This window comes from Mercenaria mercenaria, chromosome 13, assembly GCF_021730395.1.
Source record: "Mercenaria mercenaria strain notata chromosome 13, MADL_Memer_1, whole genome shotgun sequence".
NCBI lineage: Eukaryota > Metazoa > Mollusca > Bivalvia > Venerida > Veneridae > Mercenaria > Mercenaria mercenaria.
This window is the reverse complement of record NC_069373.1, coordinates 58,637,324-58,656,623: the sequence shown is the minus strand read 5'-3', so window position 1 is coordinate 58,656,623 and position 19,300 is coordinate 58,637,324. Positions and strand designations below refer to the sequence as shown.

Genomic DNA, 19,300 nt, shown 5'->3' with positions numbered 1-19,300 from the left:
ATATTGCCCAGCCCAGTGGGTAATACTGGGAAAACCCGGGTTTTACAGGGCAAGAGTGGGAAATACTGGGCAATATACCGGTAATATTTCAGTTCATACTTCAATACATATTTCAACACTTTACTCGTTAGTTGACTTACAACCCTGTACTATAGTGATAGCATTGACACCTGCATGCCTTACGCTATAATATCTATAATAATAATATTACACACTCCCTCGAACAGTGACATTATGAGCGTTCTTAAATGTCTGGAAGTAAAATTAGACAAGGTTGAATCTCGTCTACAAAAGCTTGATTTAGTAGAGAAGAAAGTTCTTTCTTTCGAAAAAGATCTTAAACTTTTGACTGTGCAAGTTCACGATAGCAACAAGGGATTTGACCAAAGAATGACTGATATTGACGAAAGAGTAAACAGGTTTGAGTTCATATCAGCTGAATACCAATCACGTATTGACGAGCTTGAAAGAGAAAATTTAAATTTGAAAGACAAAGTTACATACTTAGAGTCGCAAAGCATGCGAAACAATCTTGTATTTGGAGGTTTCCCTGAAGAATCTGGTGAAAATTTGGAAGATAAGTTTCGCAAGTTTTTAGTTAAAGATCTTAAACTAGCACAAAACATTGTAGACTCGATGAAGCTAGAGCGAATTCATCGGATGGGGGTTCCGAGTTCCGACGGATCCCAGCGGAAACGTAACTTCGTTGTGAAATTTACATTTTTCTCAGACAGAGAGCTTGTTCGCCGGCAAAAACATCTCTTAAAAGAAACGGGGTTTTTCCTTCATGAGCAATTCCCGCCGGAAATTGCTGCTCGACGCCGGAAATTGATGCCACAGCTAAAGGAAGCTATCAAGGACAACAAGAGAGCCTGGCTGGTATATGACACCCTGTACATCGAAGGTAAACCGGTAAAGTGTAACTAGGACCGGTCGGAGAATGGACCAAAAATCTTAGTTTGGAATTGTAACGGTTTAACTGACAGCAAATTATCTGACCAAGAATTTGTTTCTTTCATAACAAGCAATGACATTATTATTCTGAGTGAGTCATGGACAGATAAAAACTCTTCTATTGATATTGATGGATTTACTACTTTTAATTTTTACAGGAAATTTAGGCATAAGAAAGCTAGGAGAAATAGCGGAGGAATCACAATATTTTTGAGAAATTCGCTAAAAAATGGTGTATCTGTTGTTAAAAATCACTTTGACACGATAATTTGGCTCAAGTTAAATGCTCAATTTTTTAACTTTGATAAAGATATATACCTGTGTGGGTTGTACCTATGGTCGGACGAATCACCGGCTTCATATATTGTTGATGCAAATTTGTTCGATTTACTCATGCAAGATATTAACTATTTTGATAAAATTGGTTGTACTATGATAGCAGGTGACTGGAACTGTCGAGTGGGAATTAGGCCTGATTACATTCTTTGTGACTCAGTGATAAATTTTACTGATGATTTAAATTATACACCTGACCAGAACCTCCCCAGAACCTCACTCGACAGTACGTGCAATAACCGTGGAGTTAAATTATTAGAACTCTGTAAAGCCACGGGATTACGAATCGCCAACGGCCGTTTAGGCCATGATTATAATATTGGTGCATATACATTTTTTAACCGTAATTCAAGTAGCGTGATTGATTACCTTTTGTTGAAAGAGACAGATTTTTATGCTATAAATTCTTTTCAGGTATTACCATTTAATATGTTTAGCGACCATGCCGCCTTATCGTTTTGTATCGATGGATTTGAGCCGTGGCGCGAAAATGAAGGGTTACAGTTTTCAGACACGCATAGTTATTATAAGTGGAATGCCGACAATAAAGAAAAATTTAGAAGTAACATTATCGGTAGACTACAGGAATTTAATAATATAATTTTAAACGAAACCTTAGAAATTGATTCTATGGTTAATGCATTTTCTCGTGTAATACTTCAAACGGCAGAACCGTTATTTAAGAATGAGTTCAAACAAAACGGCTCCAAATCGAGGCGTACTTTTTACGACAACGACGGTTGGTTCGATGCGGAATGCGTTACGGTAAAATCTGAATATAAGAATGCGTTAAGGGTTTTCAATAGTAGCAAGTCTGAGTATAACAGGGTACAGTTGTGTAACTTAAGAAAGCGCTTTAAATTTACTGTTCGCAAAAAGAAGCGGGCATATAAAATTAAGCAATCACTTGAACTAGCAAAATTGAAGAATAAAAAGCCTCGAGATTTTTGGAAGCATTTTAAATCAAAAACTAATAAATCCGATCACAATATCCCAGTAGAGGAGTTCAAATCTTATTTCTCAGAACTATTTAGCGAAATTAGGACAACGGTAGTTGATGATGCCGAGTATTTTAATGAGAATAGCGATTTTAATGTGAATAATCCTACATTTGATGAACTAAATGCGCCTATTAATCTACAAGAAGTTACCTCGGCAGTTAAAAAACTGAAACGAAACAAATCTTCGTGCCCAAGTGATAATTTACTTAACGAGTTTTTTATTGAAACTATCGATATTCTTGGAAGTCATATTACTGACTTATTTAACAAAGTTTTTAATTCTGGTTATTTCCCGGAAATCTGGACACAAGGTTTTATAGTGCCTATCCATAAGAAAGGGGATAAAAATATACCAAATAATTATCGTGGAATCACTTTACTCAGCAATCTTGGTAAACTTTTTACCAGCATACTTACATTGCGAGTAGAAAAATGGTTCGAGGAAAACAATGTTATTTCGGACTCCCAGTTCGGTTTCCGAAAGGGTCGTAGTACAGTCGATGCAATATTTGTATTACAAAGTTTAATTGAACATGCTTTAACACAGAATTTAAGATTGCCTTGCGCCTTTATCGATCTGCAAAAGGCATTCGACTCGGTCTACCGTAATGCCCTGTGGTTCAAACTTTATGGTATGGGTTTCGATGGTAAAATACTAAAAATGTTTAAGGCTATGTACGCAGTGGTAAAATCTTGTGTTAAAAGTTGTAACCAGTGCTCAGATTTCTTCGAAATATCCATTGGCTTAAGACAAGGTCTTAATAATTCACCAGCATTATTCGCCCTTTTCTTAGAAGACTTAGAACTATTTTTACAAGATACAAATACATCAGGACTGACTTTATATGATATATGTGTGATCATCTTACTGTTTGCTGACGATATGGTTATTGTTGGAAATTCTGTGCAGGATTTACAAAATAGCTTAAATAGGTTATGCGAATATTGTGAATACTGGAGTTTACAGGTCAATATAGAAAAAACGAAAGTGGTAGTGTTTCGAAAAAGGGGTCCAGTTAAACGCAATGAATGTTGGTATTTTAATGGTCATCTTTTGGAAGTAGTAAATGACTTTAATTATTTGGGCGTGGTATTCAATTACACTGGTTCATTTGTATTACATAACCAGTATGTAGTAGGAAAGGCACTAAAAGCAACAAATACATTGTTGTGCAATTTAAGTAAGTTTGAATTAAGCCCACCTATATCTCTACAACTATTTGATTCGTTCGTTGGTTCAATTCTTCAATACGCCTGTCCAATTTGGGGATTCTCTAAGTCCAAAGAAATAGAACGCGTGCACTTAAAATATTGTAAGGCAATTTTGGGAGTCAGACAAAGCACAAGTAATGCGGCCGTATACGGCGAATTGGCACGGTATCCGTTATTTATCTCGAGACATTTTCAAATTATCAAATACTGGTTACAACTTCTATCGTCCAATAACATACTACTAAAATACATTTATAATGATTCGTTTAACAAATGCTTAAATGGTAAAGCTAACTGGGCCAGTAAAGTCAAGCACTTGCTATGTCAGTATGGCTTTCTTGACGTCTGGAATTATCAGGACAGTGTCGATTCCAAGACATTCTTGCCCATTTTTAAACAAAGGCTTATAGACTGTTACGTCCAACAATGGCGGGCAGATTTACAAAGTAACAATGTTCTTAACAACTTATATTTTTATGTAAAAGACGACTTTGTCCCAAGTGACTATCTTCACGTTCTTAATACAAAAACCTTACGTCAGGCACTAGCTAAATTGCGTGTTTCAGCCCATAACTTGCGAATTGAAACAGGTAGGCACGGTAGAAATCGTATCGAAAGGGTCGAACGAATCTGTCAGCTATGTGAGTCGCGTGACATAGAAGACGAGTATCACTTTGTCATTAAATGTAAAGTATATGAGCAGTTACGACACCAATTCATAAAATCGTATTTTTATAGACGTCCCAGTATGCACAAATTCATTCAGTTACTCAAGTCAGAAAATAAAGTTGTTATTAGAAATCTCGCTAAATACATTCTTCAAGCTAATAAGAAAAGAAATGAATTATTGAATCCTGAAGCTTATTATATATAGTATGTTTGCGTGTGTATGTGTTTTATAATTACATGAGTCAGTAAAATAGCTCTTAAAACGAGAAAATACGCTCTATTAAATTTTTGACCTTAAAGTTCATTCTCCAAATCCTAACTATTTTATTTTTAGTTTGCAAATTGATTATTTTTCTTTCCACTGTGCCTGTGACAACAAGAGACATTAACTATTTAAACAAGTACTGATATAATGTAAGATCGTATGTGTAATAGAAAAAATATTGTTTGTAAAGACTTATCGATATAACATATATTTTGAAATGACCATGTACATTATGAATATTGTATGAATGTTTTGTACAACGAGGTACCTGTATATGTGTACAAGTTGAATAAACTATGTACTGTTCTGTTCTGTTATAAAAATCTATTGAATAGACAATTATTATGATGATGATTGAGCAATTATTGAACAAGATTAGGGGATTAAAGTTAGAAGTGTGAACAACCTAAATCTGGCCATTTTACTCATGAAAATCAACTTTCCAATTTAGATCACAATGTTGATGAATTTCTATCCTATTACCATGAAACCTATGGACCCTGTGTGGAATTGTTTTAATGTTACTGAGAATGATTAAAAACAAGAGCACCGCCTTGCGGGTGCTGACGCTCATCTGATTTTTTTTGTATAATAGAAATATTGTCCTACCCATGATTTTCTAAGTCTAAAAAGGGCCATCACTCTTGCAAAAAGCAGGATAGAGTTATGTTTCTTGATGTACAGTGTCCACTTATGATGGTGAAAAACTGTTGCAAGTTTTAAAGCAATAGCTTTGATAGTTTAAGAGAAAAAGTTGACCTAAACATAAAACTTAACCAAGAAATCTGATATTTTCTAAGTCCAAAAGGGGCCATAAATCTTGCAAAAAGCAGGATGGAGTTATGTTTCTTGCTGTACAGGGTCAGCTTATGATGGTGAACAAGTGTTGCAAGTTTTAAAGGAATAGCTTTGATAGTTTAGGATAAAAGCTGACCTAAACATAAAACTTAACCAAGAAAACTGATTTTCTAAGTCCAAAAGGGGCAATAATTTCTTGCAAAAAGCAAGATGGAGTTATGTTTCTTGATGTACACGGTCTGCTTATGATGGTGAACAAGTATTCCAAGTTTCAAAGCAATAGCTTTGATAGTTTAGGAGAAAAGTTGACCTAAACATAAAACTTAACCAGGCAACGCCGACACAGACGCCGACGCCGACAACCGCTCAAGTGATGACAATAACTCATCATTTTTTTTCAAAAAATCAGATGAGCTAAAAAGATTGCAAAATGTCAAGATTGTGGCACTGTGGTTAGTACCAAAACTGAGACTGAAAGCTCATAGACTTGTTGCAGTGTGTTAGTATTAGATCAGCCTTAGACCACTCTGTAGGGTACCGTAGCCAAAAACCTTCTAGATATGCTGGCATCTTCTGCGTCAACAGAAAGGGTGTTTTCAAATTTTGGTATTATTTAGACAAAAACTCAGAAACAGACTTGGGATTGAAAAGACTACAAAACTTGTGTTCAGTTACAGAATGCTTTGTGATAAAGAAGAACTAGACTGTTAGACTATCATATGCTAAGCAAAATCTAGTTGTGACCTAGAGAGATCATTCAATATGTGATCACAGACAGTGTGTAGATTATATATACAAAGTATACTGTGTCATTTATAAATTCATATATCTGTAATTACAAATGTTGAAGGGTGTCTACTACCTATCACTTCACCAATGGTTTCAAAGTATGTAAAACTTAATGTAAGAATTAGCTCACATTTTACAACATAGAAACTCAATTGTTTTGTAAAAAATGAAGAAAAACTTCTTATTGCCCAGTATTGCCCACTTCTTTCATTTTTAGGAGTATTGCCCAACCCGGGAAAACCCAGGTTTTCCTGGGCAGGTTTACCCACCCTGGGCGGGTAGTTGCCAACCCTGTAAGGATTAAGCCGCAGATCAGATAACACTCCTGTAATACAATATCTACAACTGTTTGTCTCTCTTTTGATTACCACCACTTTGTTCTTCAATTTAACATTGCATTATATTGTAGAACAAGCACTCTATGAAAAATTTACAATGCGGTAATGTATTATTTCAATTTATTCAGGCAACTTTACAGCATTTGAGTGTTCAATTCAAATTTTGTTTTCAGCGTAGTACCAAAATCTGGCTAATGGAATAGATATCTTTATTTAACAGCAAAGCTCAGCAAAATTAAGTCTTTTATATCATAGATTTATGTTCTTCTGAACCAGCAAGGAAAAGAATGGGTTTTAAACAAGAGGGCCATAAGGCCAAAATTTGCTCACCTGTCAGGTATACATCAGATGTATAAGTTTTGATTTTGCTTCTTATCTCATTCCTACCAAAATTGGTGAACATCCATCCAGAGTTTAATGAGAAGAAATCTTTTATTTTTCCTTCTAAATGGAGCTCTGATGAATGCAGAACCATTTAAATAACTTAGGAAAGAGCCATCAAAGGATGTTACAGACCAATCTTGGTGAAGATGCATCAAGCAATTTTTAATATGAGAACACATCTTTACCCTTACCATGCTAAACTTCTAACATGGACTGGTCTATCATTCAATTTGGGCAATACCGTTTATTATTCCAAGGGGTGTTCACTGAAAATTTATTGACTGAACAGCAAACAGTGCAGACCATGATCAGACTGTATGGGTGTGCAGGCTGATCTTGATCTGCACTAGTTGCAAAGGCAGAATCACTTGCCGCCAGCAGAATAAAGGTTAAAAAGGATCATCCAAGGTTCCTATAGACCAAGTTTGGGAAGATCCGTGAAACAGTTCTTTTACCCAAAGTCTAGAATCTCTAGGCCAGAAAAACCAACCAAGGACAAAATTCCAGCAAGAAAAAACACATTCAAAGAAAGCAGCCATGCACAGCACTAGGTGCTCCGCCCATTTAACCTTTAGCCTGCTGGCAGCAAGTGATTCTGCCTTTGCGACCAGTGCAGCCCAAGATCAGCTTGCACATCCGTGCAAAAATACTATTCATTTATGGTAATTAACACGACCTACCTGTGAAAATCGCTGTGATCAAACTTTTTTTCTGGCAGGTCAAATGATTTTTCTTTCTCTCTATATGGTTATAGGCAGTGGCTAGGTAGCCGGTTCTGGCTACCTAGGCCAAAGGTCTACTTAGTCGGTTCCGGCTACCTAGACCTAGACCGGCTCTATATATATCATATATGAACATATAAGTCAAGGTAGCCGGCTTTAATGAACTGTATTATAAAGGATCATTAGGCGTAAAAAAAAAAAATTGTTTGTTTCTGGTATCCCGACCTACACTAAATTTTTGGCCTGACCCTAAATGTTTTTATGGCCTTGGAGAATAATTTTTTCAACTTTTTGACAAAAAGTTGCAAAACTGCACTTTTTATGCTTTAAACATGGTCAGTGATGTTAGAAATCAACTTACTGATGCTCTTAAGGCATAACTCCCCTATTTGTATTCATTTTTTGACACAAAAATAATTTCCGAAAAGTCTCCCTTAATAAAAAAAAATTCCAAAAAAAAAAAAAAAATTTCCGACCTACCTTACCCTAAAATTTTGAGCATGTTACCGGAAACAAAGAATTTTTTTTAGGCCTTATATTACTTAAATTAATTACATTTCTTGTGATTTATTATTTACTATTTGTGATTTACCTGTTTATTTCGCCGTATTTACGCACTCGTATCATATCTTAAACAAGAGGGCCATGAAGGCCCTGTATCGCTCACCTGACCTAAAGATCATAAGATTAACATTCTGACCAAGTGTCATTAAGATATGGTCATAAATGTGGCCTCTAAAGTGTAAACTAGCTTTTCCTTTGATTTGACCTGGTGCCCTAGTTTTTGACCCGACATGACCCAGATTCAAACTGGACCTTGTGATCATCAAGATTACCATTCTGACCAAGTTTCATAAAGATATAGTCATAAATGTGGCCTCTACAGTGTTAACAAGCTTTTCCTTTGATTTGACCTGGTGACCTAGTTTTTGAACCCAGATGACCCAATATCAAACTCATCCAAGATTTTATTGAGGGTTACATTCTGACCAATTTTCATTAAGATTAGGCCAAAATTGTGACCTCTAGAGTGTTAACAAGCTTTTCCTTTAATTTGACCTGGTGACCTAGTTTTTGACCCCAGATGACCCAATATCGAAAATGTCTAAGATTTTATTGAGGGTAACATTCTGACCAAGTTTCATTAAGATTGGCTCAAATTTGTGACCTCTAGAGTGTTAACAGTCAAATTGTTGATGACGAACGACTGACGGTCGACGGACACAGGGCGATCACAAAAGCTCACCTTTGTGCACTTCGTGCTCAGGTGGGCTAAAAATGGCCCTAAATGATTTTACTCTTACTCTAATTTCTCCGCCAATTTGTTTATTAGTCAATAATCTTGACTGGTTCTAATTGTTTGTTTGAACATAGGAGCTCTTTATTCTAAGGCAGCGTATACTAAATGTGAAAGATAATTACATATCAAAAGACCTAAATCTAAAGGATCGCCGAAAATTGACATCATCTTTCAAAAATGTTTTCCAATATATAACGTTTAACAACAAAAATTCATTTAAAACTTTATTTTAAGAATTTATAAACATGCCAATGATGATAATGATACTCTGATCATTTGTTGATAACATAACAAACTGTCTGCCGATATGACAGGAGTGCGTAAATATGGTGAAATAAACAGGTAAATTACAAATAGTAAATAAATCACAAGAAATGTAATTTATCTAACTAATATAATGATCCTTTTTAATACAGTTTATTAAAGAGCCGGTCTAGTCTAGGTAGCCGGAACCGGTAGTCTAAATAATGAGACCTCGGGTAGACCGATTTTACATTTTGATATTTTACGTTGTCTACCTAGAGGCGGATATTGACAAGTCAAAAAAATATAACGATATTCAACTCTCGAGTACATGCAATTATTTGGACTACTGGAACCAGTTCTGTAGACCTTTGGTCTAAGTAGCCAGAACTGGCTACCTATCGAGCCACTGCCATGATTATATGAAGAAAAAAAATTCCCTACCTACCTTAATTTGAATTACCCAAACAAACATTTTTTTTAATTATGGCCTGACCCGTACAGCTACAGACAAAAGTTATTTGGTTCCTAGTATTTGGACATCGACGTAAGGGGAGGGGTAGGCGCGTATGTTTAAAGACCTGGCAAAACAATGCGCAAAACCCCTTCTGTCTGGAAAATGTAGGCTGCAACATTTGGCCCCAACATTTTCATACAGCAGAATTGTTCACGTACAGATATACAATACATATACATCTAATCAGCTAATATGTAATCAAAAACTTAATAAACGTTTATCTACCAGCTGCCGCTAACATGCACGATGTTCCAGCCAGTAAAAATCGCCATGCCTCTTCATGCTGAAGTTCTGACATCCTGTTAATTAGCTGTATTGCTAAAACATTAAAGAAACGTACATGAAACCGTATAAATAACACGCACCACTGATTACATTTCGTACAACATTTGCATGGTCTAATTAGAGAAGTCAAAGGTCATGAATTAGGTTATTTTCTGCACTATATCCTGTTTCAAAATAATTTCATGAACAGGTTGTACACCACCATAAATTTCACATTGCGCTACACTTTCAAGAAAATTATTCTTACACTGCTGGAGCGTCTATTTTCGAGAAACTTCCAAGAGCTATACAACACATGTCATAAAGTTTCGATTACACGTCAATTGTTGAGTTCCCAAAAGCAACATATTTTAGGTCTCTTTGTGATCACCAGTTCCAAACACGTGGGTATTTAATATTAAATTGGAAAGGCGCATGGAAACTGGAATTGACGAAAGTTTGAATAACGTTAGAATGTATACTGTATATCATTCCTGTAATTGTTACAGCACACAATCACCAGAAATAACATGAACAAGTTCTCTGAACATACAAGTGACAATGAAAACGGCCAATAATGTCTACAAGTATATGTATTAATGCTACAAGTAATTTGATATTCACCGACTGAACAATAAAGAAATTCATATTTTACATTCTTAGGGCATCAAAACAATAACATATTCTTTCAACATATGTTTTTCACAAATGTTTTAGAAATAATTCTAAAATCGATCATAAATTGAAAAAAAAAACAAAAACACGAGCTAAGACACAAAGCTATAAGATGAACAACATTTACATGACTGCAATACCGTGTAATAACTGCAATGTAACTACCATCATTATGTCAACAATACTGTTAGCATACTAAAAACATCACCCAGCATATAAATATAGATTATTATTAAATGAGTGGTGCACAACTATGAATACAGCAGCATCAAAACTAATGGAACCTTAACAAGACAAGGGCAACGTCAGTTATACCAATACCATATGTTCAAATTAACCCAATAAACAACTAAAAGTCCATCCATCTGTCGGCTGACAGTTTCTCTTTTTTCAGGTGCAAGGTTTGCAAATACCACCCCACAGAAAAAACAAAATCCTCTCCAATTCGTGATAATGCGATACCAACAATGACCTTTCTTAAATATGTAGGTTCTAAATCTGTTCAATATACCATTTATCTATTCACCCAGAAACCATGAAAATATTTTAGCCTTGTGTTCAGATACTATAAATACCAGTCAGCCTTATTAGAATACATATCCAAGAATCTAATGTAAACATGTTGCTTGTTGACTATTCTTGATTTTCACAGTATTTACATAAACATTTCATCCAAGTCTTGATTAAATAATTTGTAGCAAACGGACAAAATAACACAGCTTTAAACAAGTCAATACTGTATGCAAACATAATTGCATGTCTGTTTGACAAGATATGGTCAGTTGACAAGACAGTATAATGGACAAAACACAGCTAGACAAGACAGTATAGTAAACAGTCAAAATAACATAGATTTAAACAAGTCAATACTGTATGTAAACATAATGGCATGTCTGTTTGACAAGATATGGTCAGTTGACAAGACAGTATAATGGACAAAACGCAGCTAGACAAGACAGTACAGTAAACAGTCAAAATAACACAGATTTAAACAAGTTAATACTGTATGTTAACATAATGACATGTCTGTTTGACAAGATAATGAATTATGGTCAGTAGACAAGACAGTACAGCAATCAGACAAAATAACACAGCTGTAAACAAGCTAATACTGTATTTTAAAATAATGAAACTATAGCTGATCACATCAGACAGTCCCGGCGTTCCATACCAGTCTATTTGTTGTGTATGTACCCAAAACAGGATAGACCGTGAATATTTGGATAAGATAAGACGCCATCAACAATCTAAGATATAAAGTGTAACATTCATTTGTGACCGATATACGAAGTTGTACAGACCACTTTTTGCTCAACATTCCGTGGTCACTAAGATCTAAAATGTAAATATTCATATACAAGAGTGATTAAGACAGGTTGCTTTAAGTTCTTTATGAATAAAAGTTTGTTGTTTTAACTGCACTAAATACAGCTACCATGTTTTCAGGTTCGCGGACGCTACAAATGCTCATAAAATCACTGTGCATAACATGCTTACTCAGTTTGGAAATTAAAACTAGCCGAAATGGAATTCGTTTGAAACGTCAAACATCAAACACTTCTCCATCGTTTTCTAAAGCCGAGTACAGGGCCTCAATTCCGGAAAATCAAGCTGCGGGGCTTTCTGTTATATTGCTTACTGCAACAGATCCGAACCAGGGAGAAAATGGCAAGAATCATACTGTGCCGAAATTTGATAAACCAGTCTATGATGCAAGTGTTAGTGAGGCAGCATTTGACGGACATCTTGTTACAACCGTACATGCATCGGATGCAGACTCTGGGACCAATGCACAGATAAACTACAGGTTTTCTGACATTGGATCTGGTTACAGTGACTTTGAAATTGATGATGCTAGTGGTGATATCCGTGTTGCTAACGGTAGCAAGATTGACAGAGAGAAACGTAATGATTACACACTAATAGTGTTAGCTGTAGAAAAAGGAGTAATTCCATTAACCGGATCGGTTGAAGTTAGAATTAGGATTGAAGATATCAATGACAATGCTCCAAAGTTTGCAAAAGATGAACTTATTGCCGTGGTACCAGAAAATCTAAACATTGGTTCAACTCTTGCTGTTATAGAAGCAGTAGATCCAGATGAAGGAGTTAATGCTAATGTGGAATATACGTTAGAAGGTGGATTAGATGCAGATAAATTTCTCTTAGCAAATCGGCCAGGCGGTCCTGCAATTATTGTAAATCGTGTTGACCTGGATTTTGAATCTGATAAAAAGGAATATTATATCCAACTGAAAGCATCGTCTGGGACATTATTTTCTAGAGCATTGGTCATCATCAAAGTGCAAGATGTTAATGACAACAGCCCGGTGTTTTCTGTTAAACAAGTGTATGCTCAGATATCCAACGATGCACCATTAGGTCAATATGTGACACATTTGACCGCCACCGACAAAGACTTGGGACTCAATGCTATCATAACATACAATATCGTCAAAGGTAACAGTGAGCAAATTTTTGGAATTGGAATTAAAACAGGTATCATAACGTTGGAAAGAACAATCAATTATACAAACAATAACAATTTCATTCTGACCGTTACTGCTTCTGATGGAATTAACTTTGACACCTCAAAGGTTTATATAAATGTAACATATTCAAACAAATACGCACTGTCGTTTCTAAATGAATCTTATCAATTTAATGTATATGAAAATGTGGCTGTTGGTACTTCAATTGGTAAAGTTCAAGCGGTAGTAACAGGCGCTGCTCAGAATGGCGGAATAACTTATCAACTCTTGAAAACGCAAGAATTCACTATCAACCCTGGTAGTGGTGAAATAAGAACCCTTGTACAGCTTGATCGTGAAATACAATTGGCATACTGGTTTGAGGTTCGTGTAAGTGAAAACGCTGATCGAACAAATCAAGCCACCACTACGGTTTCTGTATCCTTGATAGATCAAAACGATAATCCTCCTTATTTTTCAAAATCAGTTTACGAAGCGTCCATTACAAAACCTGTGACAGCTGGGAGAATAGTAACGACCGTCCGTGCCGCTGATGCTGACTCTGGCAATAATTCTAAGATCAGGTATAGTTTAAATATTGCTAACAGCATTCTCAATGACTTTAAAATTGACAGTATGAGTGGAGTCATATATATTGCACAATCCAATACCATAGACAAGGAATCTACGAAAACTTACACAATGACAGTGTTAGCAGTGGATGGTGGAGTTGTTCCATGCACAGCTCAGTCGTTAGTAAGAGTAAAAGTTGAATCTGAGGTTGTTCCAGTAGGATAGGTTTGAACGAGACGGGGCAACGTATACTAGTGTATTAGCACCGTTTACTGTAGCAAGAACGTTTTTATCAAAGAAGAAACAAGAAAAAGATTCCTTTCTAGTCTTACTATTAGTTCATTTTCATATTTTTAGCTCACCTGTCACGTAGTGACAGGGTGAACGTTTGAGATCGCCCTGCGTCCGTCGGTGTCGTACGTCCACAATTCTTTGTGAACACGACAGAGACCTGCCAGATATCTTGCCAGATATCATCATGGGTTCCAGAGTTATGCCCGCTTAAAGAGCCAAAATTTGCTAATTTGGCTTGTGAACACGATAGAGACCACACTTTGCAATCATTTTTAATCAAACTTGCACACAACTTGTATTGGCAGAGTATCTCTGTTCCTTTCGAGAACTGGCTAGATCCCATCATAGGTTCCAGAGTTATGGCCCCTTAAAGGGCTGAATTTGCTATTTTGGCTTTTGCAGCCATATAGAGACTTTATTTATGGTTTGATTTGAAACAAATTTGCAAAATATCTTTAGCAAGAATAGTTCTTCCATGATGAATTCGTTAGATCCGATCATAGGTTTCGGAGTTATGGCCCCTGATTGAACCTTGAAAGAGCCAAAATTTGTTATTTTTTACCTTGTGAACACGATAGAAGTGACATTTTACGTTTTAAGTCACAATAAGATTTAGCTTCCTTTCAACCGGCTAGATTCCATCATGGGTTCTACAGTTACTGCACCTGAAAGGGACAAAGTTTTCTGTTTTGGCCCTTTCAGCCATATAGAGGTTTCATTTATGCTTTGACTTGAAACAAACTTGCACAGAATGCTTTACTTAATGATCTCTAGGCTAAGTTTGAAACTTGATCATGTGGGGTCATAAACTAGGTCAACAAGTCAAATAAAAAGAAAAACTTGTTAACACGCTAGAGGTCACATTTGCAAACCTATCTTTATGAAACTTAGTCAGAATGTTTACCTTGATGATTCCTATGCCAGATTAAAAACCGGGTCATATGGGGTCAAAACCTAGGTCACTCAGTCAAATTAAAGGAAAAGCTTGTTATCATTCTTGATACCATATTTATGACCCTGTCTTCATGAAACTTGGTAATAAAGAATAAGTTTGAAACGGGGTCATGTGGGGTCAAAAACTAGGTCACCCACTCAAATCTTAGGAAAAGCTTGTTAACACTCTAGAGGCCATATTTATGATCCTATCTTCATGAAACTTGGTAAGAATGTTTAACTTGATGATTCCTAGGCCAAGTTCGAAACTGGGTCATGTGGGGTCAAAACCTAGGTCACCACTCAAATCAAAGGAAAAGCTTGTTTTACATAGACTTACTTTTTTAGAAGTAATGGCAAAGAAATTTGGACCACAAGTATAATGTTTGATACAGATTTCAATATTTTTAATCTTGACCTCCTGGCCTATTTTGTTTTTGGTTTTGAAGTTACAGCAAAGAAATTTGGATCACATGCAGATTCAATATTTATCTTGAATAATCTTAATCATGACCTACTGACCTACTTCCTTGTTTCTGAAGATACGGCATAGAAATTTGGACCACGTTTATAACTTTTGATACAAATTTCAATACTCATCTTTAATATTCTTAAACCTGACCTGCTGACCTACTTTCTTATTTTTGAAGCTACAGCAAAGAAATAAGGACCACGTTTATAACTTTTGATAAAAAATTCAATACTCATCTTTAATATTCTTAAACATGACCTGCTGACCTACTTTCTTGTTTTTGAAGCTACAGCAAAATAATTTGGATCACAAGTGTAGTGTTTGATACAGATTTCAATACTCATCTTGAATATTCTTAACCCTGACCTACTGGCCTACTTTCTTGTTTTTGAAGCTACAGCAAAGAGATTTGAACCACCTGTACAATTTTGTAATAGATTTCAGTAGTTTTCTTGAATACATGTAATCTGTACCATGACTTACTCACCTAGTTTTTTTTTTTTTTTTTTAAAGCTTTAGCAAAGAAATTTGTTCAAGCAAGCAACTAAACTCAGGTGAACGATATAGGGCCATCATGGCCCTCTTGTATAAGTTTTCAAACACTGAATTTAAATATCTTTAAATACTTAAGTTGTGTTGATTTCTTGTAAGCTTTAATAATATATATAAATGCACATATATTCATATAGATGGGAAAAAAGCTTTATACACTTTTCATATAGACAGATTAAAGACAGGTGTGTTTACCTTGCAATAGCTTAATAAGATTGAATATTGTGGATGAACTAAAAGAGTTACTCAGCATGCTTCTACAGATCAATTTATTTCTATATACATTTTTTGTATTTATCTGAGCATCTGAATGATATCAATGAAAAGTAAAAAAAAAAAGAAAAAAAAGAAATACATGTACTGTTAAATGTTTGGTGATGAATCATTTTATTTAAATGTTTATTTTCTCAGTAAATAAATTTGTATTGAAAAATATTGTGTGGTTTATTCTGTAATAATTTATTCTAACTAGCCCTCTTAAATGTTCATGACTATTTTTTGGCAGATAGGATTCTAACAGAATTAAAATCTCAGTGATAACGGATCCTTCAATTTAAGTACTAATTTGCAGTTTTGTTCTCAAATTCATAACAAGTTAATTTCTCGATAGTTCATTGGAAAAGAGCACATATTATCTTTTTTTTTTTTCATTTTTAAGGGTTTAATTAAAGCTTTAAGATTTTCGGAGAATTGATTGATAAACCTAAAAGAATTCTGGCAAATTAGTTTACAACCCGATTTACGAAATATACCGGAATTTGAAAAACAAGACGCAGAACCAGTAAAAATTGCCTGTCTGACATTGCGTGTATGAACTTTAATGGCCTCGTATTTCTTTCATCTTTAGCCTGCTGGCTGATTCTGCCTTTGCGACCAGTGTAGACCAAGATCAGTCTGCTCTTCGCTATTCAGTCAGTTTTTTTTTCAGTGAACACCTCCCGAATTAAGAAAGGTATTGCCGAAATTGAATGATGGACCAGTCCATTTTAGAAATTCAACAGGTTAAAGTTTAATGAGGACTTCAAGTCAAATCAAGTCAAGTCAAGTCAAGTAAATTTTATTTACAAAGTCGGTGGTACAATAGCAATATAACATAAGCTCGTAAGAGCTTTTAAAACCGACTTAAAGACTGAACTGTATTACAATTGAATTGGACTGTAATTCAGTGACATTGAACGTTGACACAATGGTTGTGTGAGGCGTTCTTCCAAAAAACAATGTTTCTCCGTAGCATTCAGTGAGTGCATTTTCCACCATTCTAATGTTAAGCAAATCAAATGTAACACTGTTGTGAATGGTTTTAAGCAGGAATTCAACAACCTGAAATAAAGATTCGTATATACGTTTGACTGTTTGTATATATTTTTGTTCCTTTTAAAAGCAACCCTGAATATTAAAGTGTACAGTTGCTTATTAAACTTTGTTTCTATTCATTTAGGTACATACAATAATGCAGAAAAAATAGCCTCGCCTATAACAAATTATTAGACTGCTATGTATTACACTAAAGCAGAAACCAGATTATAATGTACATGATAAAATTTAAATACTTCTATTTTTTTATTTTTTTTTTTTTTTGAAAATACTGCTCGTTTGAGCGTGTTGAGACCGAGGAGATTTCAAAAATATATACTAGTATCAACTAACCTCTTACCTCTTCAAGTAGATTCCTGGATCGAACATAGTCGTGTTTGGTATCATTTGAACCAGCTTAGAGACTGCAATTCAATTTTGACACCACATGGACGTGAAATCAGTCATGTGTGAAATTGAGATTTACCAGTTGATAGGCCTACATCTCTGACCAGAAGCTACGTAATCAATTTTTTTAACTTTCCGTTAGAGTGTTGAGACTGGAACTGGTGAAAAGGTAGCGTGAGGAGATTTCAAACATATATACTAGTATAAACAAACTTCTTACTGTTACCGGTACCTCTACTGTTACCTCTTACTATTACCATCTCTAACCAGAAAGACATAGATCTAGTCATTTTTTTTTTTTTTTTTTGCTAGGTTGCTGAGACCAGTACTGGTGAAAAGGTCTCTTAAAGTAGATTTCAAACATGTATACTTCTAAATGCTAAATTTTTAAATTCAAAATTGACGACTTAAAGTTTTAAAATGCCATATCTTCCTTATTTATAAACCGATTTTAATGATCTTGGTGTCAAACAAAAGCGTTTGGCGAGAACTAACAACTGGTAGCATTCAACTCATGCGTGAAACGTTAATTTCTTCCTTATGGCTTATCTAAACAGGCTTACCCGTGTTTGGTACCTACGAAATGGTTTAACGATGTCTATCAGCCCACGGTGTTAAACTTGAAATGAAATCACTCATGCATAAAATACAACTTTTCTCCCATATTCTTGGCATGACTATATTCGTGTTTGGTTTTGACGAGTACTATTTAATTGGTTATATTAAAAGAATATGTGGTCACTCACGCGTAAAATGCATCAAAGTAAGATTAACAGGTCCTTACACTTTGATATCTAAAATGGCAGTGAATGCTTTCCGAGGACAAAGTATAATTAATAGAGTTAAAGCAATATTCTGTTTGGTCAGTATAACAAATAGAATGAAAGCAATGCTCTGATTGGTTAGTGATATGACGCATTCTGATTGGTTCAAAATATTTAATAAGGCTACAACCCAAACAATAAATTGTTTGATGATTATGATCTTTCTTCAGACTAGACTAGAAAGTGCAAAAAACAGATCGGAAAAACATTAAAAAATGACAAAATGGCAGCAATTTAAAAATATAGAATAAAACAGAATTGTTAAATCACATTGAATGTTTAGCGCATATAGAGTAAGCGTATTTATCGATATGACACAATTATGCAGTAGGCGTGGCGTGTAATCTATAAATAACCTGTGCACTGACAATTATCGGACGTATATAAATGATCTTTTTAAATGTGTTTTTAAAGTTTTAATGTTTCTAAAGTTTTAATATTAATAAAATAAATCTTAAGAGTATAGATGTAGTTCATGGTCAGTGGCAGTTTTTCTCAGGCGTATCAGGAGTGTATGTAAGGTAATCGCGGCTCTTACCCTGGATGACAAAATTTAATAAATTTAAATATATATTTCATAACCTATTTATTATTTCGGAAATTTAGACACAGTTTATGGGGGTATAACATTTAAAAACAATATAATAACAATAAATACTCCAGCCAAGACCCAGACATGTTCAAAAATAACACCCGGGCCTTGAATTAAGGTCCCTTTTTAAATATATCATATGAATCTAATGCTTTGGAATCGATCCAGGCGACGACCTGTATCTGGCAACAGGTCTGCTGGGCCTACGATTGATTAGTTAGACTGGAAACAGTCATAACTACGCAGCGCAGCGTAAACAAATAAGAATGAATAAAACAAAACAAAACAAAAAAAGATCTTTCTTCAGTTCTCCGAGCTCCCCTGTGCGTGCACGTCGTGGAGAGGGCACATATGTCGCTTACTGGGTCATGTATATTGTCTGTATATTGTCGCCACATGACTAAAACCGGGGAGTGTGGCC

The 19,300-nt window shown here is 35.1% G+C and overlaps 2 protein-coding genes across 2 annotated transcripts in view; one reads left to right on the top strand and one right to left on the bottom strand.

Moving 5' to 3' along the window:
• Positions 1 to 9,916, bottom strand: part of LOC123529167 (mitochondrial substrate carrier family protein ucpB-like) — a 32,932-nt gene extending 23,016 nt beyond the window's left edge. Inside the window, exon 1 of the mRNA XM_045309387.2 lies at positions 9,754 to 9,916. Within this exon, the coding sequence (XP_045165322.2) occupies positions 9,754 to 9,826 (73 nt within the window). The 5' untranslated portion in view covers positions 9,827 to 9,916. The remainder of the gene's footprint in view (positions 1 to 9,753) is intronic.
• A 1,843-nt stretch (positions 9,917 to 11,759) lies between these two features.
• LOC123530296 (protocadherin-11 X-linked-like) lies at positions 11,760 to 16,835 on the top strand. Its single transcript, XM_045311067.2, has one exon. It carries the CDS (start codon positions 11,904 to 11,906, stop codon positions 13,734 to 13,736), a length of 1,833 nt encoding a protein of 610 aa, XP_045167002.2. The 5' UTR covers positions 11,760 to 11,903; the 3' UTR covers positions 13,737 to 16,835.
• Positions 16,836 to 19,300: the final 2,465 nt, after the last annotated feature.